A 20,541-nucleotide genomic window follows, 5' to 3' on the forward strand; every position below is an offset into this window, starting at 1 on the left:
GTTAATATTGCACCACTTCACGTAAAATACAAGAACCCTACACTCCCCCTCTTATCTTTAACCTATAATTGTCATATGTATTTCATCTGCATGTATTATAAACTCCATTATATAACATTATAATTTTTGCTTTAAAGTTATTATGTGGAAAAAAGCCATTTATATTTACCTTTCTGGTGTTCTTCATTCCTTCCTGAACATTCAGGTTTCCATCTAGTGTTATTTCCCTTCTGTCTAAAGAACTTCGTTTAACATTTTTTGTAGTACAGGTCTGCTGATGATAAGCTCTCTTAGTTTTCTTTTAAATGAAAGTGTATTTATTTTGCCTTCATTCTTGAAGGATTTTTTTTTTTTTTTTTTTTTTATCGCAGTGCGCAGGCCTCTCACTGTTGCAGTCTCTCCTGTTGCAGAGCACAGGCTCCAGACGCGCAGGCTCAGTAGTTGTGGCTCACGGGCCTAGCCGCTCCGCAGCATGTGGGATCTTCCCGGACCGGGGCATGAACCCGTGTCCCCGACATTGGCAGGTGTATTCTTAACCACTGCACCACCAGGGAAGCCCTTGAAGGATATTTTTATTTCATTTCATCTTGAAAGATATTTCTAGATAGATAAAGAATTCTGGGTTGACTTTTTCTTTCTTTTCTTTTAGCACTTTAAAGATGTCATTTCACTTGATTCTGATGAGAAGTCAGTAGTACTTCAAATCTTTGTTCCCCTCATATAATAATATTTTCCCTGGCTACTTTCAAAACTTTCTCTTTGCTTTTGCTTTTCAGTAGTTTGACTCTGCTATACCTAGATGTGATTTTCATTATAGCCTGCACGGGCTTCAATGAGCTTCTTGAATCTGGCTATTTATGTCTTTCACCAAATTTGGGGACATTTTGGCCATATTCCTTCAAAAAAATTTTTTATGCCCCATTCTCTCTTTTCCTTCTAGAACCCTACATGTTAGATCTTTCAGTATTACCTTATAGGTCCTAGAGGTACTGTTCATTATTTCATTTTACAGTATTCTTCCTCTCTGATCTTCAGATTGAATAATTTCTATTGATCTAACTTCAAATTCACAGACAGTTTCTTCTGTTATTTCCACTCTGATCTTAAGGCTATCCAGTGAAAAATTTATTTCAGACATTATACTTTTCAGTACTAGAAGTTCCTTTCAGTTTTTAAAATCTCTTTACTTTTCTGAGATGTTCTAATTTTCATTCATTACAAGGGTGTTTTCTTTTAAGTCCTTGAGCATAGTTGTGAGATCCGCGTTAATATCCTTGTCTCGGGGCTTCCCGAGACAGTGAGAGGCCCACGTACCGCAAAAAAAAAAAAAAAAAAAAAATATCCTTGTCTCGAATTACAACTGATTCATCCTGGGCTAGTCACCATTGATTGGTTTTGGGGTTATATTTTCATACTTCATATGTCTAGTAGTTTTAGATATCATCCTGGACATAGTGAATGATGTACTGAGCATCTCTAGATGCTCAGTTCTGTTATGTTTCTCTAAAGAGCAGCAATGTTTTTGTTTTGGCATTCTGTTCACTTGGCTGAACTCAAACTCTAACTCAGTGCAGTGCTCTTGGCCTTATCTGGGCTGCCTGGCCACACCTTGCACATGTGTGGTTTAGGAATTAGCTAGAGATTTGGGCAGTTTCCACACAGACTTTAAGGCTCCCTCTCTGTGACTCTCTTCTTTCTGGGATTTCTCCTCCACTTTCCATTTTTGTTCTTTTAATTGCCTCTTCTTCATCTCTTTGGTGAGGCAAGGATTCCCACCCTAGGGTTATGGGAATGGCCTAATACATGACACCCAGCACTTGTCAGGTCAGACTGATGGCAGTTTACTAGTCACGCATACTCATAGCCTGGGGGAGGACACCAGACACCATTCAGGGACACATGAGGGTTACACCAGAGAACACAGTAAACAACCAGGTACTGAGGGAGGCAGATTTTGTAGTATCAAGGTAGTCCCTGGTTCCTGACGGGGGATGGGATTGGTTTCTTTGAATAATTCCACAGGCTTGCAGGGAAATGAAATCTGCCACTCAGGTACAAGCAGGAAATGTACCTGGTCCCCGAGACAAGAAAGGTTGTGTGGCTAGGGGATCTTAGGACCATGGGAGCAGATGGGGAAGGGAACTTGGTGTTAGGCTGTTCATAACATTCCTGATTCTACCAGATATCAAGGCAGTATATGATATTAATTCTAGGCCCTGTACCACACTGTGGTTGCCCTGGTCTCCAACCTCTGGCTCTTCGAGCCAGTATATCTGCAAGTTTCTAAGTTTAAGTCATCCTACAAAACTGGGCACTGCAGGCTAAAGACATAAAAATAGGAAACGCCTTAAGTGCCATTTCATTCTTCCAAGTATTGACTTCCCTCCAGAATTTGCCTTTTTTTGCTTGCTTTCCAGTGCCTTTTGGTATTTTTAAAATATTTTATCCAGAATTTATAGCTGTTATTTGTAGGAGGGTGAGGGGACCTATCTGGCTAGTACCAGAAGCAGAACTTTCAAAGTTCATTCTTAATCTTTGGCTGTAAGCAGTTTAACTAAATAGCTGAAGAAATACTAGATATGATTTATTGATTATAACAGGAGTTGGGTGGAGTCTTTGGAATGATAATATAAGAGAATATTAACTCATAGCCATAATTAATAACTGTAGGGCTCAAAAAATATTGTTACATAGAATACTTACATTTTGATTTAGTGCAAATTTTGATTCCACACAAATAATTCAGTCAAAGTTCTGTTGGACTCAGCACTCATCAGATAAAATCCAGAAAAAAATGTTTTTCATTTCATTTTTTTTTACATACTGTGAAAGTACATATGAAGGAAAAAAAGCAAAAGCTATTATTTGACAACATGGTCCCATTTTCTTCTTAAATATGCACCATCTTCCATAAACCATGATTGACTCCTACAAATTTTACTCTCTTTTTCTGCCTTGCTTCTACATTTATTGCTAATTTGATTTTATTTATACTTATGCCTGTAGGCATTTTCCTAACACTCTATATATGTGTTCTATATCCCTACAGAGACTATAAATGTCTCCTGGACATGGACCAAAGATTTGATTCGGTTTAAATCCATACACAGCACATACTTGCATATGTTGATTATTCTTTTTTCAGTGAATCTTATCAAGACTCGAATGGACAAATTGGGTTTTAAATTTCTTCAGAACTTTATATATGGTCATTTCCTTTGGTGATCCCAGAATCACTCACAAGCCTCAATAGCAGGTTATAAACATGCCTTAAACTTATTACAGCAAAGGAGAGAGAGCAAAACCAACGGGAAAAAGATGCATTGGGGAAGTCCAGAGAGGTCAGCACAGGCTTCCAATGTTCTTGGCCTGAAGCTGCAAGGAATTCTCTCTGTCTAGCAGCAAAACTACAGGCATGCATGGAATAGCTCTACCTGAGGAAGCCCATCTGAGTCTCAGGGTCCAAGGCTTTTATGGGGAGCTATTAATGTCCACACATTCTGCTATACAATCAGCTATGGCAACTGAGACTCAGGACCCCAACAATGAAACCAGGTGTACGTGTTGTGCAAAGCAACCTGACAAGCCAGTATGGCGTGTTCCATTTCTCCAGGTGTACACAACAAAATTGTCACTAACATAAAGAACATTCCACAAGCCAAATTCCCAGGGTTGGCCGGGTCAGTCATGGTTTCCTTGGAGACATGCAAGGAATAAGCAACCAGACCTGCTGCATTAACTCTTCCTCCCAAGGGTCTGTCCATCCTTGCTATCCCCTATTACCGACTCCCGTCTTACTAATAGAAGTGATACAAAGCTAGCTAAGTCCTGGCTTGCGGCAAAATATTTTTAAGACCACTGCACATCTAAATCATTTCTTCTAGTCTCTCTACCCTTCCCAACACATTCCCAGCCTCCAGTTTCTATGGCTGGCTGTTCTTTACAGACAAGCAGGCTACATCTAGGAAGCAATAGTTTATGCTGTTTGGAAGAGGAGGCCTAAAAAAAACCTACAGGGTTATGAACCTTGTATGATTTAAATCTGTATCTTTCCCAACAAACCTGCTCTGCTTCCTGGATCTTCTATTCTGCACAACATTGCCACCACCTCCTTATGGCCCCGCCCCCTAAAAACAGTCACTAAACCCAGTTGATATTACCTCCTGGAAATTTCCTGAATCTATCTGCTTCCTTCCACATACCCTCATTTCCCTGTTACTCCCTCCTGGCTTCTCCTTCCCGCTCCCCACCCAAGCCATTATTCATTACAGCAGAGTTGTCACTCCCATTCTTACCTAGAAAGCAACCCACCACACACCGAAGAATAATTTCTGAAAAGATGCCTTATATGAGGTATTGTAACCACTCAGGTCACTATGTTCAATTGTTTTCCTGTCTGTTTCCCGTGTGTTTCCACTAATATCAATTTTATTAAAAAATAAATTCCTATCCTAAATTGAAAACTATGTTCAGTGGAATGGAATCAATTTCTTGGAGTTCTTTGAGCCACGCAACAGAAATAATAATAGCTGCTTCCTGTACCTCATCCTCCCTTTGCCTTATGACATCTGGGCTCTTCTCCCAATCTTTTTCCTTCCTCAACTGCTATGTTCAGATTCCTCTTCATTAGATACTTCGGCTAAATTTCAATCCTATAGAGAAGACCACAGCTCACTAAGAGACATCAGGGAAGGACTCCTTCTGGGGTGGACACAGTTCGCAGTTCCCTTCTGAGGTTGTAGGTACAAGTTATAGATGGCATGAACACAGAACATTAGCCTGAATGTGAATTTTTAAAACACTTAACTCATAAAAATGATAAGAGGTATTCCATCTTATCCTAAGGTATTCAAGCTAGATCACACAAAAATTTAGAAAGCTCTTAACAAGTTGAGGGCTATACTGAATGAGAAAAAAGCTACACATAACTTCTCCTAAAATGCTAAAAAACTTCACAAAAAAATGTATTTCTGAGCCAAAACTGCCTAGATCAGTTTCTAAAGTGTGACGTCTTCAAAAGCTTCAAGATTAACAATGTGATATTTATTAATTTTATTTTTGTGTAACAATATATTTGCAATTAGAATGCTAGTATGTAAAGTATAGACATTACTAGCAGTAGTAGCAGAAAAATTCTCAAAAAAGTGAACTAAATCTAAATATTGAGTGTATTTACTCATGTGCTCCTTTCCCAGTGGGTAGTATTCATATGCATTTTGTTATTGCAGAATGTACGGAAAGCTTTTTGCTTTTTTTATATTAAAAATAAAGTTTAAATTTTGTTAAAGCAATACGTGTATCAAAAAAATCAAATGTGCAAAATGATATTTGTGAAAACTAAGTCTCCCTCCAACTCCAGATCCCCAGGCTCTAAATCAGAGGCAACTGCTACCATAGATAACACTGGACTATTCTTCCAGAGATATTTTACCTGAAGAGTAAAAGTTAGGCATATTCTGAAGCTAACATCAAGGAACTATATTCAATATCCTGTGATAAACCATAATGGAAAAGAATATGAAAAAGAATGTATATATATGTATAACTGAATCACTGTGTTGTACAGCAGAAATCAACACAACATTGTAAATGAACTATATGTCAATAAAATAAATTAAAAAAAATAAAACTAACATCATGTAAGGAAGTCACGAGGCTCTTTTGCAATTATTTTTGAATCAACATGCCACTCTCCAAAGATTATGTTAGATAGGCTATTAGTCCAACCCTGTATTACAACTGTATTTTTTGTTATGCATAAAGGAGTAACAAATAGTTTCTGTAGATATAATTTAAATATCATGGTCCCTAAACTTTAATTCTGTTGTACCACCACCGTTAATGGCTGAAGTAATCATTCCTTTCTCTGTTTCTTCTATTTTCCCATAACAGTAAGCTTTTTAGCCTCTAATACTTTCCATAGAAATTGTTCCCCATATCTTTTATATCTTTGTTTTTTTAATCTCTCTAATTCTAGTACTTACTTTCAGCAGGTAACAGAAGAAAGTATTTCTACTGTCACTTTCAGGCATTTCTTCAAAGTCGTCTCCCTGAAGATGTCATTTCTGTGACCAAAGGGTATTATGCTAAAAGATCTGGAATGTATACCACAGTTAGAACAAGCAAAAGATGCCACACCGTGGCTGCAGACAGATAATGAAGAACACAACCTGTTATCTCAAGCAGAAAACAATTGAGGGCAGTCTAGAAAACAAAAGAAAATGAGATAAATTATTTGTTAAATATTTCTAAAATGTGGGTCTTTTATTTTATAGAACCAGCACATTTCAAATTACTTGTAGGGGCTTCGCTGGTGGCACAGTGGTCAAGAATCCTCCTGCCAATGCAGGGGACACGGGTTTGAGCCCTGGTCTGGGAAGATCCCACATGCGGTGGAGCAACTAAGCCCGTGCACCACAACTACTGAGCCTGCGTTCTGAAGTCCACGAGCCACAGCTACTGAAGCCCGTGCGCCTAGAGCCCAAGCTCTGCAACAAGAGAAGCCACCGCAATGAGAAGCCCGCGCACCGCAACGAAGAGCAGCCCCGCTCGCCGCAACTAGAGAAAGCCTGCGCGCAGCAACGAAGACCCAATGCAGCCAAAAATAAATAAAATAAATAAATTTATAAAATTACTTGTAGCAAAATAAGGTTTTAACACAATTTTGCAGAAAGATATATTGAATAAAGCTAGATATACTGGTTCCCATAGATAAGAGTCAGAGAACTCTAATTTACGGAAATAAATTAGATAAACAATTTTTTAAAATTTACCCTCAGAAGCTAAATCAATATTCACCAAAGTGCTGGATTAAATTAACCTTACCAAGAGCAATTAATGTAACAACAGCTCCAATAAAGCCTCATTAAGTAATCAATTAGAATCATTACAAGGAACAAAAGATTCAGCAAAAAGCTCCTGGCCAGTAGCATGAGTTTTATTTTTAAAAGGCCATTCTTATTTTAACTAGAGCTGAAGGCATAAGGCATTTGCCCTTGAAAATAAATGTCTAAAGGATACATGATTTCTAGTACTTTTGATTTTATGATTATTTTGGAAATTATTGTTCAGGAAATTTTGATTTTCCTTTAGAGGTAATTTTGTCAAATTTGCTGCAAGACTTCTCAGAAAAAGTAATTTTATAATATCCCAAGTTTTTGTTTTTTCTATGGGTACTTTTCTCCTTTCTAATGATTATCAGCTAAGATTAACTAATATTTGTTTTACTCTTAAATTTTTTAGTGTACCCTTATTTCATGAATTGCTGTGTGACCCTGGACAAGTTACTTAACTTCTCTGGGTCCCCATATTATCACCTGTAAAAAAAAAAAATTGGTCTAGAGGTGCGTTATAATAGGGATTCTCAACCTCTTCCCCATCCTTCCCTACAGACATGATGGTTACGATGAATTAACATCAGCAGCAGTGGCTCATACAGCTACTCAGTGAGGCTGCCTGTTGCCTGCTCTCTCTTCCTTTGAGGGAAATCACTGAACTAAGATTAGTTTTAGCTATACAAAGTCTGAGTCTATAGTGATCAGAAGATTAAAAATGACCATCTGAAATTGTGCAACCTTCAGATGAAGTTTTTTCTTTGCTTTTCTCTTTTTTTAAAAATAAATTTATTTATTTATTTATTTGGCTGCGGTGGGTCTTCGTTGCCGCACGCGGGCTTTCTGTAGTTGCAGCGAGTGGGGGCTACTCTTCGTTGTGCTGCATGGGCTTCTCATTGTGGTGGCTTCTCTTGTTGTGAAGCACGGGCTCTAGGCGCGCGGGCTTCAGTAGTTGTGGCGTGCAGGCTCAGTAGCTGTGGCTCGCGGGCTCTAGAGTGCAGGCTCAGTAGTTGTGGCCCACGGGCTTAGTTGCTCCGCGGCATGTGGGGTCTTCCCGGACCAGGGCTTGAACCCGTGTCCCCTGCATTGGCAGGCGGATTCTTAACCACCGCGCCATCAGGGAAGCCCCTTCTTTGCTTTTCCTTCATCCAACCTCTATTTATTCAGCACTGTGCAGGGCTCTGATACAACAGACACAGTTGTTGAATAAAATTATCTTTTTGAGGTTCTTAGTAAAAAAAAAAACAACACATAATTTAAAGAGGATGAAGTCTATGCTAACATGGCTTTCAACACCTTCCCTCTTTACCACCCTTCCCTGTCCCTTTGATGAAATTAATAGGAAAATCTCTACAACAAATTAAGAGTAGCATATGACAGGCATTGTACCAAGCTTTAATCTCAAACTTGCAAAGGTAAGAGGTCAAAGCTTCAGTTTACATGTTTTGGCTACTCCAAGATTCTAGGCTATTGTTGGGTTTATTGATTATCTACAAAAACATTTTAAGGTAAGGTAGCTCACTAAGATAAAGGGGTATCGACAAGGACAGAATGTGCTGGCATCTCTTTTATCACACTTATGGATCAAGCTATTACATTATTTGTACAGGATAAACTATTTACACCTACAATATCAACCATTTAATTTTAGATTTATTGTTTCACCAGCAAAATTAGACTAGATTTTCAATTTTGAACATTAGTATAAATCTCTCTTCCTTAAATTTTAAACCCTTTCCCCTTCTTTTAGGAAACATAATTGCATAATTCAAACTCCTTTAATACTGTGACCTAGTTCCTCCTCTTGATGTTATAAACGGCTCATGTAACTATGGTAACCATCCAGGGAAAATTGAATGTTTTTCTGGTCAGCAATATGCAAAGTATACCATACGTGTTATTTTTCTCTCTGGGATAACCAAAGTGGATAATACGTGTTTGCTCTTCTTCTTGGTTATGGGAATGACATTTTATCATACTGAAAATTCTATGACTATAGACCCAGTCATTCACAGTACCTTCATTAAAAGGTTTAGGATCCTCTTTTGCTGTTAGTGGTCATTCTAATTGCTGCACAGTACTATAACCCATAGATTGATTGTATACACCCATCTGCGCTGCCTACCTCATAAACTAAATGTACAGGCTAACAGTACCCATATTAGCAATATTCCATCTCGAGAATCTGGTATTTTCTTAACTTTGTCCTTTAGTCCTAGACAAAGTGTTTCCTTAAAACAAAAAACTAAATGGAATCATCTTGGGAGTATACTTAGATACCAAGAAGACCTAGTTCCAGTCTTTAGTGATTTTATATGTCTTCTTTTTTATTTTTTTTCTACAATTAAGGTGTACTACTTATGCAATAAAGCAATCAAAAATGCTTTAAAACTGAGCTCAGTGGAGATGTAGACTGTTAGTATTTGTGGTTATTGTTGTCGCCTATTGTACTAATGAATTGATTTAAAGTTTCAGGTTTTTTCAGCACAATTTAAAATGCTTGGACCTTCTAGAACAAATTACACTCTAAAGCAAATGTCTAGATTTTTAAAGGATTTATTTATTTGCATTAGGTACAATTACATTTCTACAGTGGGCTATCAGTTGGTGACCTTTCAATATGAGGATTTTGTTTAAAGTGATTTTCTTGAATTTCCCTACATTTTGAACAGTGCTTTTTAACAATCCAAATACCTTCCTTAGAAAAAACATTGCTATCTGCTTCCCTGAATTAAACAGGGAATTAACTACCTTTTACTAGTTTAGAAAAGACCTCATTAACCAGATGCAGTGTGGAATTTGTTCAGATCCTGTTGAACAAACCAAGTGTAAAATAATATTAATGAGACAATAGGGAAATTTCAATTGTCTGGATATTAAATGACAGTAAGATAATTTTTGGATGGGATAATGGTATTGTGGATGTTTTGAAAAAGTTCTCTCTTATCCGTTCACATTTAAAGTACAGAGAAAATGACAATAATCCATCAAGGATAAGGGAGTGAGATATTAAGGACCATATATTGATAAATGTTCAAGCTGGGTGAATGGTATATTAGGCTTTATTGTACTATTACCTCTACTTTTGTGTGTGCTTGAAATTTTCCACAAGAAAGTTTTAAAAAATATTAAAAAGAAAAAAAGGACTTCATATTTAATTGTCCTGACTCAAGCAGTAGCTGAATCTTCTCAGGAGGTATCTCTAGGAAACCTTCAGAACTACTTGCTAGTTTGTTTTCCATCAGAGTTTGAAGTGGTCCCCCCTCCCTTTACAGTATAAATAAGGGCCTACCAGAGATCTCTTAAACATTTCTACCAGGGATGTCTCACAGTAACTGATTTAGAAATTAAAGTTAACCTCAGATAGCTCTACTAATTTGGGGGTGTAGGTTACTTATCTTTTTTAGGGTTACTTCAGAAAATATACTTAAGAGCAAATAAGATGCCTTTTTCTTTATTCATACAATTAAATGTCACCAATTAACTTCTATATTGTGGAGAATTGGGGACTTTTAAATATTGCATTTAGCAGGGTACAGGAACCCCATTTCAAAAGGCCCCAAATTTCCAGTTAAGCGATTACTAAAAAGAAAAGGACATGATAAATAACCGAAGTCAAAGGGCTGAGTTTGGGGAGTACAGTGATTTTTTTTTTTTTTACTCTCTTCACACAATCTGCTTTCACAAGTACTGCAGGAGTAAGTCTTTGATTAACTTTTATAAATTAATATAGCAATAAAAGCACATGTCTGACAATTCATATACACACATAGATTACCATATGAGAGTGTTCTTTATAGGTTTAGATCAACACAAGCTGCAAAATCATTATTTAGACTTTTTGCTTCCTTTCAGCCTGTTCAACAGAATTATGAAAGGTCAAAATAATGCTCTAAAAGGTCTTCATTTCCATACTCATCCTTCCTTCTTCATCCGGCTCATGGTTCCTGGAAGGAGTGCTCTAGGTATTATAAATCATTGCGTTTTCTCACTTCTAGTTTCTAACCATGTGTTATATCTGCCTGCAGATCACTTCTCAGGCTGAATAAAATCCATATGTGCGTTCTGTGTCTAATCTGAATCAGTAAATAATAAGGCATCTTGCATTATTTTAGGCCTTCAATAAAAACTAGCTGATTTAAATCTATGAGTAAACAAAAATAGTAGGGTTTAAGTAAAATGTGATTAAAATTCAATTCTTAACAGTGACTTTTTTGACAAGATCTGGCTGCTTAATCTGATTTAAAGAATGACAAGAAAATCCCTAGACGGTTCTCAGAAATACAAGACACTGGATTGCCTGGGTTGACTTAATAATATTCAAGTGGTCAAAACCTCCAAGTGTCACAGGATAATAATACAAGACAATCTTTGAGTCCTGAGCAATATTATCTCGTTCCCAAGACTCAAATTTCCAATAGTGCTTTGTTTCGGTTTGAAATTTAAAATATCCTCTAGATCAAGGTCTAGATTTCTCTTTCCCTGTCAGTGGTTACGTACTATTAACAGCTGTTTCAAAACTGCCCTAAATAGGTCATCATACAGGTGCCCCACCGCTGCAAACCAACTGGATATAAGAAGAAATCCCAATTTATCGCCCCCTCACGTTTTCTTTTTAACTCAAATGTACTACTCACAATAGTGCTTGTTTAGATAGGCATTCCGTTAAAATTCTCCGCGTATTCGTTCTCTTTACACCCATTTCTTTGAAAAATACACGCTGTTATATACACTGAGTCCATCTGGAATTAAAATCAACTCCTCTGCTTGGCATTTCATTTAACCCCAGATAGGAATTAAACCCTGTCGGCCGGTCACGTAGATGAGGACGTGGGCCTGATTTCGGATTCGGTCTGTCCTCGCGTCTCCATCACCCCTGGACCCCGGCCCCCAGTGGTTTTCAGTCTTACGTAGATGTTAAGGTGGTGGTGCCCCTCACGCCGCCAGGAAGCCCTTGCCTACGTTTAATGTTTAAACGTTCTGATCCCCAGGGGGAAAACTTTTTTTTTTTTTTTTAAAAGGTTGTCTGTCGGACAAACAGGTATGGGGCAGAGTGAGCCTGAACTAAACGCGATTCCGCAGGAGCCCTAGGGTGGACAAAACCTGCACGTCCTGGTGCGGCGGGAGACCCCCGCGTCTGCGGAAGGGCGGGAGCTCGCAGAAGCCAGGAGGGAGATTCAAAAAGCGGACGGACTAAGGGAGAAAGAAACGCAGGGGGCCGCGAGGGCACCGCCTACCTCGGCGATCAGCCCCGGTGCTCCGGGAGCCCGAAGGCCGCGGCTGGAGGAAGACACAGCCAGAGGGCGGTGCCGGCCCGGCGGGCACACAGCCGCCGCGCATGCCCGGAGCCGCGCTCGCCTCAAGCCCGCCGCGTAGTCCCCGCTGGACTCCCTCCGGGTCGCTGCGTAAGGTGGCCGCCTGCTGCTCCTTTTAAGGCTCGCGAGGGGCCGCGCTACATCCATCTGATGGGGAAGAAGTCGGTAACACCGGGCCAAGGGAGCTGGGCCAAGCCTCCCCCTCCCTGTGGGAAGGACGGAAGGAAGGGGTCAACCACCTGCCCTCTCAAGTCCCATTCAGACATTGAGCAAAGAGGCGGACCCGACAGTGCTTCCCCTTTAAGAGGGGGCGGGGCGCAGCCTACAGTTTGGCCGCTCTCCGCACCCTCCCCCCGGGCCAAGAGTTGACAGACCAATCGCCCGGGTGGCGGAGGGAAGGCGGGAGAATGCGAACCCTTCGGCTGGGCGGTAGGGGCGGGCCCCCGGCCTTATTAGGAGGGAGTCCTGCGCAGGCGCAGAGGCGGCCGCAGCCTGAGGGGCGGGGGCGGTCCAGCGAGAGACTCTCCGTCAGGCACTGAGGGTGATTGGGAGGAAAGAGGCCAGCGAGAGGCTTGTCATGGGGATCCGAGGTACGAGACGGCATTGGTAGCATCTGGTGACTCCGAGGGGGACAGGAAGTGTCAACGCCCGGGACCCCGGCGCCAGCTCCGCTGGGGGGATCCCCGCTGCTCTAGTCCTGAGGAGGGAGGGGGAAAAGGAGGGAGCCCCGATCTCGCCCCGCCCCTGGGCTTGTTACCGCGGGGGCGGGGAGTGAGGGCTTCTTTTGCGGGGAGTAGAGATCGGGGGACTCGGCTGTGCCCTCTCGAGCGGCTGCCGGTGTCCCCGCGGCGCCGGGCTGACGAGCAGAGGAGCCGCGGCGGCCGTGGCTGTTGCATGTGTGGCTGCTGGATGCGGAGGCGGCGGCGGCGGCGGCGGCGAGGAGCAGCAGCGGCGGCAGGATGTTAGGGCAGCAGCAACAGCAACTCTACTCGTCGGCCGCGCTCCTGACCGGGGAGCGGAGCCGGCTCCTTACCTGCTATGTGCAGGACTACCTCGAGTGCGTGGAGTCGTTGCCCCACGACATGCAGAGGAACGTGTCCGTGCTGCGAGAGCTGGACAACAAATATCAAGGTAGGGGCCGCGGGGCTGCCGGTGAGTCCTCCCCCACTCGGGTCCGCTGGCCGCCGGGCACGGTCGCTCGGAGCCTGCCCGGGGAAGTGCCACTTTCCATTTCTCCTGTGACAGTCTCCCCGACTGCACAGAGGGGGTCTGGTGTGTGGGACGGGGGAACGGGACTGGAGACCGGGTTCGCGGCCCTCCCTTTCCCCGCTGCGGTCGGCGAGGACTTCTCGGGGGTCTCAAGGGTGAGGGTGGTGGCCGTTTGTCAGCCCCCGCTGCAGACCCAGCGGCTGCAGCTGGTGTGGCGAGGAATCAGCCATTTTAAGAAGCATTTGTTCCGGCCCTCGCCTGCTCGGTGTCGCAGACCCTCCTGCCCCGGCCGGGAGCGTGCAGCCGGGCGGGGACTGTGGGGAGTGAGCGGCCGGCCGCGGCCGGACTCCCGCTGGCCTCCGGGGCCTGGCTTTCCCCACCCCCCCTCGGGCTCCCACCCCCTGAGAGCAGATGCATTGGAACGTGCAGGGGGGAGGGGGCGCGAGAGGGCTGCGAAGGCGGCCTCCGGGGAGGTCCCTCCCTCGGCTCTCCGGCTCCCGGCTCGGGAATAGAGGAGGCTTTCCTTCTCCCACCCCAGGGAAAGTTCTGGGCCACAGCTTTTCACAGCTCTTTCAGCCAAATGGTTAAAAGGCTAGGGGTCCCCGCGGGGGAAGGGAGAGGGGTGTGTGTGGCGGGGTGGACCCCCCGCCCGCCCTGGGGGCGGGGCCTGCGGTCGTGACGAAGGACATAGGCGGGGCGCGGGCGCGCGCGCTGCCTCCCGTCTGGAAAATGGCTGGTTGCACGAAGGCTTGGGCGACACTGGCTGTTCGGGAGGGGACAGTGCGGGACATTAGCTCGTCCTGAGCGGAGTCAGTGTTGGGATTTGGGACATGTTTGTTTGATTTTTCTACTTTTTCCCAATCACTCAATCACGACAAAGACACAGCTACTGTGATCGTCGCTGGCCTCTGCACCGCGTAGGTTCCGGGCCTTGCGTCACTTCCGGGCCCCTGGAGGATGTGGGTTAGTTGACTGGGCAACCGCCTGGCGTCTCTTAACCCCTGGATCCCTACTTCGCCAAGTTTAAGTACGGAGGCAAAAGCCACCCTTTGTGGTCAGACCCAAGGAGCTAGGGTTGATTCCCTGGAATCAGCTTTTTTACAGAGAGTACATTTACTATTTACCATTGGTGGCCCTTTCGCCTGTAACTACAAGGGGAGGAGTTTAAATGGGGAGCCGTTTGGTTTAATAACCCTGAATCAAGGAACAGACCTTAGACATAATGTGGAATCAGCCATACGGACTTTAAAAAGATAGCTTCTTGGACCCATTCTCTGTTTTTCGACACGTCGCTAGTTTTATGATTTAGTGTCTAAGGAAAGCATTTCTGGGGTGATATTTTCGGGCCTGTAGCCTGATAGAACATTTAAGTGTCTCTGTTTTTTCACCTATAATTTATTTCTGCCTTTTGAACCCATATGACTGACAGGACTGATCTCTGTTGGGGGGAAGCGAATTAATACGATTACTTACTGTGTGTCAATTGCTGCACCACGTCCAGAACATTATTTAATCTTCACAACTCAATGCAGTAAAAATTCATTTTGCAGACAAATTAAAATTTACAAGGAGTTTAAGTAACTTGTCCAATTAAGTGGGGAATGTTTGACTCCACAGCCTGGCTGCTGCAGGTGCACATGCTCGTTTTTAAATTATTTAAATCTTTTTTTGTTTGTTTTTTTAAATAAAAGCTCTCCAAAGGTATTTTCTATAGATATGGAGCACATACCTGAATTGTAACCTTAAAATATTATATATTGTACATGTGTGCTTAAAAATTGTATGTTGAACATTTTTAGTTTTTCAAATAATCATAACTGAAGTTTGTAAAGCTTGCAGGCTTTTACATTTCTTTAAAGACATGTTTGCCTTCACGAAAGTTAAGCTATTTTTTTTTTCATTTGAATTGCTGGGGGGGCAATTTTTTCCAGGGAAATCTGCCATCTTGACCATCTAAAGTTGACAGAAGTAGCTTTGGTAACATGAGAAACAGTATTAGGCCTTGAAAGATCGAGAGATTTAAAAAAATTTTAGCCCCATTAAAATTGTAGTTCTTTTGAAGAGTAATACAAAAACAGTGATCTAGTTTTTACTCTGCACATGCTTACTAAGCTCAACTTTCAGTTTTCTATTAGCTTTATATACTTGTGTGTTCTTGGTTTTTCATGTTTTTTGTTTCTTTGCTAGTTCTTAAGTATTTCCTGGTTTTAGATTTAATACCTACAGCAAAATTCGATGTTATAAATTATATAGGTAGTCAAAGAAATTTCTCTCCTACCTATTTGAGACACTTTCAGAAGTTACTGAAGAACCTCAAAAGTAGCCTTAAAAACAGAGAGAAATGAAGAAAACAATTTCACAATTGAATGAAGTATTTATTATGGGGTATGGTTATTAGAGAACGTCAATTTCTGTTCCAGTATTCTTGTTCCAGTATTTCTCGTTCATAGTTCAAAGGTAAATAACCTTTGAACTAAAATTTCGTGCTTAATTTTAAGTGCCTTCCATGCAGCTGAGTAGAAAGTGCTTAAAGAGCAGAGCCAGACTGACAGATAATGGCAGAGTTCAAAGTCTGGGGTTGATACCTGTTGAGCTGAATTTTCTTCACATATAAAAGTGGTGGCTTCCTCATGGGATTGCTGTGGGGATTACTGAGAAAGTCACATGGAAGAGGCTCAGTAAGTGTTATTTCACCGGGTAATTAAGGTGTCTTAAAAATGTGAATTTTTACTTCATGTATAATATCAATGTGCTGCTATTAAATAATATATTTAGCTTCTAATTCCTGATTATTCGATACAGAGTGTTTGGAATAAGTTTTGCTTTTATTAATTAATTAATTAATTAATTAATTTATCGCTGTGTTGGGTCTTTGTTTCTGTGCGAGGGCTTTCTCTAGTTGTGGCAAGCGGGGGCCACTCACTATCGCGGCCTCCCTTGTTGCGGAGCATAGGCTCCAGACGCGCAGGCTCAGTAGTTGTGGCTCATGGGCCCAGTTGCTCCGCGGCATGTGGGATCTTCCCAGACCAGGGCACGAACCCGCGTCCCTTGCATTGGCAGGCAGACTCCCAACCACTGCACCACCAGGGAAGCCCTGCTTTTATTTTTTAAACCTCACATTTTGTGTGTTTGAGGGGAAAATATATAATTTCCTTATTTTTCCTGGAGGAAAATTGGATTCTTAAGAAATCCACTTACATACCTAGCTGGGGAAATGGGCTAGATGTGAACATTGTTTAAAAATATGCTCTGCAGGTATGAGTACCCTCAAATGTGTGGGAGCACATTGTCATGAATCCCGGGTTAAATAGTTGTCCGTCAAGTGTGAGTACCTACACTCTCCAGGGCGACGGGAATTCACAAGTTGTGTTGAATACTTGCTCTATGTTACCTTACTCACAGACACCCCCAGTGTATGTATTTGGTCGTCTAACATTTCTGTTGTCGTTAGAGCAGTGATATTAGAAGATAGAACAGTGATATGGCATCGGGTGTGATAAATTCCAGTTAATTTTTGTTTCTCCACCTTTACTAAGACAGAACTCTTTCAGATAGCATTGTATCTCATAAGGATGAGAAACAGAACAGATTTGAATAAGACATCTATGTAAATTTTGGTGACATCTGGAACTATATTTTCAGATATTTGTATACTTTCTAATGACTCGGCCATTTTTAATTGATGTAAGTGGGTCCTCATGCTATACAATATCTAAATCAGCAGTTCAAAAGGCTGAGAACCAACGGCTGAGTTATCTACAAAAGCACAGTGATCCAATGCCAACTTTACTATAATTTTGTTAGTAGCTTAGTCAATTGATGCCAGAACCTGAACCTAAACCTGCTCCGGAAATAGTTTGATTTTCAGACTCTCCCATGTGATGAAATAAAAGAGCCATTCAGGCTAATATGATGGGAAGCTAAGAGTTACTTGTGTCTGCTTTGTTAAGAACGTCCAGGGGATGATATGAAAGTCAAGGTATAGCGTCTCTCTAGAGTTCTGTGGCAAGTCATCGATTGAACCATAAACCCTGTAAACACAGTTGGACAGTAATCTAGAGTAGTCCTGGAACCTTTTTAAGTTTTACGGCTGGAGTCCAGCCTGGAAATTTTATATACAGGGTAGTTTTGAGGTTTACCTGAAGTATAGGTGATACGGCACTGGGTGAACTCTAAAGTGGCACAGAGTGTTTCTGCCCAAGTAAAGACTTTTGATTAATCATTAGCCACACATCTCTTATCCTTTCTAATATAGATTAATGAGTATTAAGAGAGTTTTGTGTTCATTCTTTTTATTAGTTTATCTCTGTACTTTCATGTTGGATAATATGTGGTCTTTGTAAGGGAAATGAAATGTTTCTCATGTATTCATACTATGGAGGAGTTTGGTTTTATGGTTTGAGTTCATTCTAACTGTACCAATTCTGTGAAAAATAACTAACTTGAAAAATGTTATATGTGCTACCATATATTTTCTTTTCCTCTTTTAGAAACATTAAAGGAAATTGATGATGTCTATGAAAAATATAAGAAAGAAGATGATTCAAACCAGAAAAAACGCCTCCAGCAGCATCTCCAGAGAGCATTAATCAATAGTCAAGAATTGGGAGATGAAAAAATTCAGATTGTCACACAGATGCTCGAATTGGTGGAAAATCGGGCAAGGCAAATGGAGCTACATTCACAGTGTTTTCAAGATCCTGCTGAAAGTGAGCGAGCCTCAGATAAAGCAAAGATGGATTCCAGCCAACCAGAACGATCTTCGAGAAGACCCCGCCGACAGCGAACCAGTGAAAGCCGTGATCTGTGTCACATGACGAATGGGATTGAAGACTGTGATGATCAGCCACCTAAAGAAAAGAAATCCAAGTCAGCCAAGAAAAAGAAACGTTCCAAGGCCAAGCAGGAAAGGGAAGCTTCGCCTGTTGAGTTTGCAATAGATCCCAACGAACCTACATATTGTTTATGTAACCAAGTGTCTTATGGGGAAATGATCGGATGTGACAATGAACAGTGTCCAATTGAATGGTTTCACTTTTCATGTGTTTCACTTACCTATAAACCAAAGGGGAAATGGTATTGCCCAAAGTGCAGGGGAGATAATGAGAAAACGATGGACAAAAGTACTGAAAAGACAAAGAAGGAGAGAAGATCGAGGTAGTAAAGGCCATCTGCATTTTAAAGGGTTATTTGTCTTTTATATAATTCTTTCAGAATTTACTTTCAGAAAATGTTTTAGGGTAAATGCATAAGACTATGCAATAATTTTTAATCATTAGTATTAATGGTGTATTAAAAGTTGTTGTACTTTGTCTGTGACCTTAATTTTCTGCACTGAATTACCAAATATTTTAAGCCAGGTAAACTTCAGATCACCTGATGAAAGGAGCAGGGAGTAGGGAAGGGTGGTGTGAACATAATAACTTCACAAACCATGCCTATTTCCTTTTCACTGAAAATGCAATGCTAATTTTGGGGTAAACACCAAAGTTTTGCTAGCATTTTAGTCTATGTGCTTAAAAAAATTTAGATATAGTTGGAGTTCTCTGTAAGCATTCAGATTATCTTGGATAATTTAAAATATGAACACTATACCATTCAGAGCTTCTCTCTTCTTGGCCCCATTTATACATACACTTGGTCATCTCTAGTCTTCCAAGAATTTAAGGAACTAGAGATAAGAATAATTTGGGATTCCATGTGGAATAATGTGCTCTTATTAGAGTATTTGCTGCTCTATTTTCCATAGTAGCATTTTGATACACTGTCAGTAGCCCATTTATAAATACCTTGCTGCTGCTTCATAGCTGCATTCAGTCTAGTGCTTAATAAGGGAGTTGTTTTGTTTTAATTGGGACAGGTAGGGACAGTTAGGATACCAAAAATGCTGCCATTGGCTTATATTGGCAAAATTTGGGTTGTGCAGTATCATGGTTCAAGGTTGAGCAATTTTAAAAAGACATTTAATAATATTTTTCATGTTGACCCATGGCTGGGATGCCTAGGCACAGGCCTATCAGCGGGAAAATGGCATATACTAGTCTTTAAATATTGCCTTTATGTCAGACAGTAGTTGAAATAGTTTTGCTAGTAGCTATAGGTCATTTCTGTCCCAATCAGAAATTATATATTATTTTAAGTAATAGTGTATTTACTTTCTTAACTTTCTGGTATTGGTGCTGTTTGGTGTCTTCACGTTTAATGTATTTGTAAATTGAATTTTCCAAGATTCTAAAATTGAATTTTCCAAGATTCTGATATTTTAAGGGTAAACATCTTGATGGATATATGTCCGTATATTTGGAGAATTTTTTGGTTTTTCAGGGGTGGGGGGCAGTGGATTGACTAGTCCTTAAAATCTATGTGTAACATACTTTTTATTCCTCATTTCTTCCTAATCTGATGATCTTGATTCTTTTTGACTAACATGTGAAAAAATCCTGTTTGCTTGTTTGGAAAAAGAAAAAAAAAAGTGTGTTTTTCTCTTCTGGCTCTCCTGTGTGACTTTTAGGCATATCATTTCACCTCATCTGGGTGTCAGGCTACTCATCAGTAGTATGCAGTTGGCTTAAATATCTCCAAGTTTCTTTTGAAATCTACAGTATTTGCACCGTAGTGAGGATTTTAATAATCAAAGGACTTGTTTTTCTCTTTCATTAATTTTGTCCTTCATTCTGTGGTGTGAAGACAGTTTAAAGGTGAGCTTAGAGACGGGTAAATGCACGGTATTTTATTAGCTTCTGTCCTAAGGATATTTTGATTGATGACTGGAGTTGATTATATTGAGCAAGAAATACTGAGTTGTGAAGAAATCCTTTTCTCTCTTGAGAATATAGCATTCTGTCTTAGTGATTATATCCTTGTTACCAGGATAGAGCTGTTCACCTGACACCATTAAAAATATCAGTATGTGCAAAGCCCCCCAAAGCTTCCAGATGTGACTCACATACAGGTCGACACTTTCATACATAAATTTGCATCAGCATATGGGGAAAAAATGAACCTACAAATAGAAGTCCCAAAATTTGGATTAGGCTTGACAGGAAAACAAGCATGGAAAGTCCTGGAAGATGTGTTCTCTTTGAGAATGACTGATATATTTTTTTTTATAAATTTATTGATTTATTTATTTTTGGGTGTGTTGGGTCTTCGTTTCTGTGCGAGGGCTTTCTCCAGTTGGAGTG

At 41.0% G+C, this 20,541-nt stretch overlaps 1 protein-coding gene across 1 annotated transcript; it reads left to right on the forward strand.

Moving 5' to 3' along the window:
- The first annotated feature begins 12,650 nt into the window (after positions 1–12,650).
- On the forward strand, positions 12,651–19,844 carry ING2 (inhibitor of growth family member 2). The gene is made up of 2 exons (XM_027122588.1): positions 12,651–13,279; positions 17,848–19,844. The coding sequence occupies exons 1-2, from the start codon at positions 13,108–13,110 to the stop codon at positions 18,516–18,518; spliced, it is 843 nt and encodes a 280-aa protein (XP_026978389.1). The 5' UTR covers positions 12,651–13,107; the 3' UTR covers positions 18,519–19,844.
- The last annotated feature ends 697 nt before the right edge of the window (positions 19,845–20,541 follow it).

Source organism: Aethalodelphis obliquidens, unplaced genomic scaffold, assembly GCF_003676395.1.
Source record: "Aethalodelphis obliquidens isolate GAN/ISIS:26980383/991018 unplaced genomic scaffold, ASM367639v1 scaffold25, whole genome shotgun sequence".
In the NCBI taxonomy this organism is placed as follows: domain Eukaryota; kingdom Metazoa; phylum Chordata; class Mammalia; order Artiodactyla; family Delphinidae; genus Aethalodelphis; species Aethalodelphis obliquidens.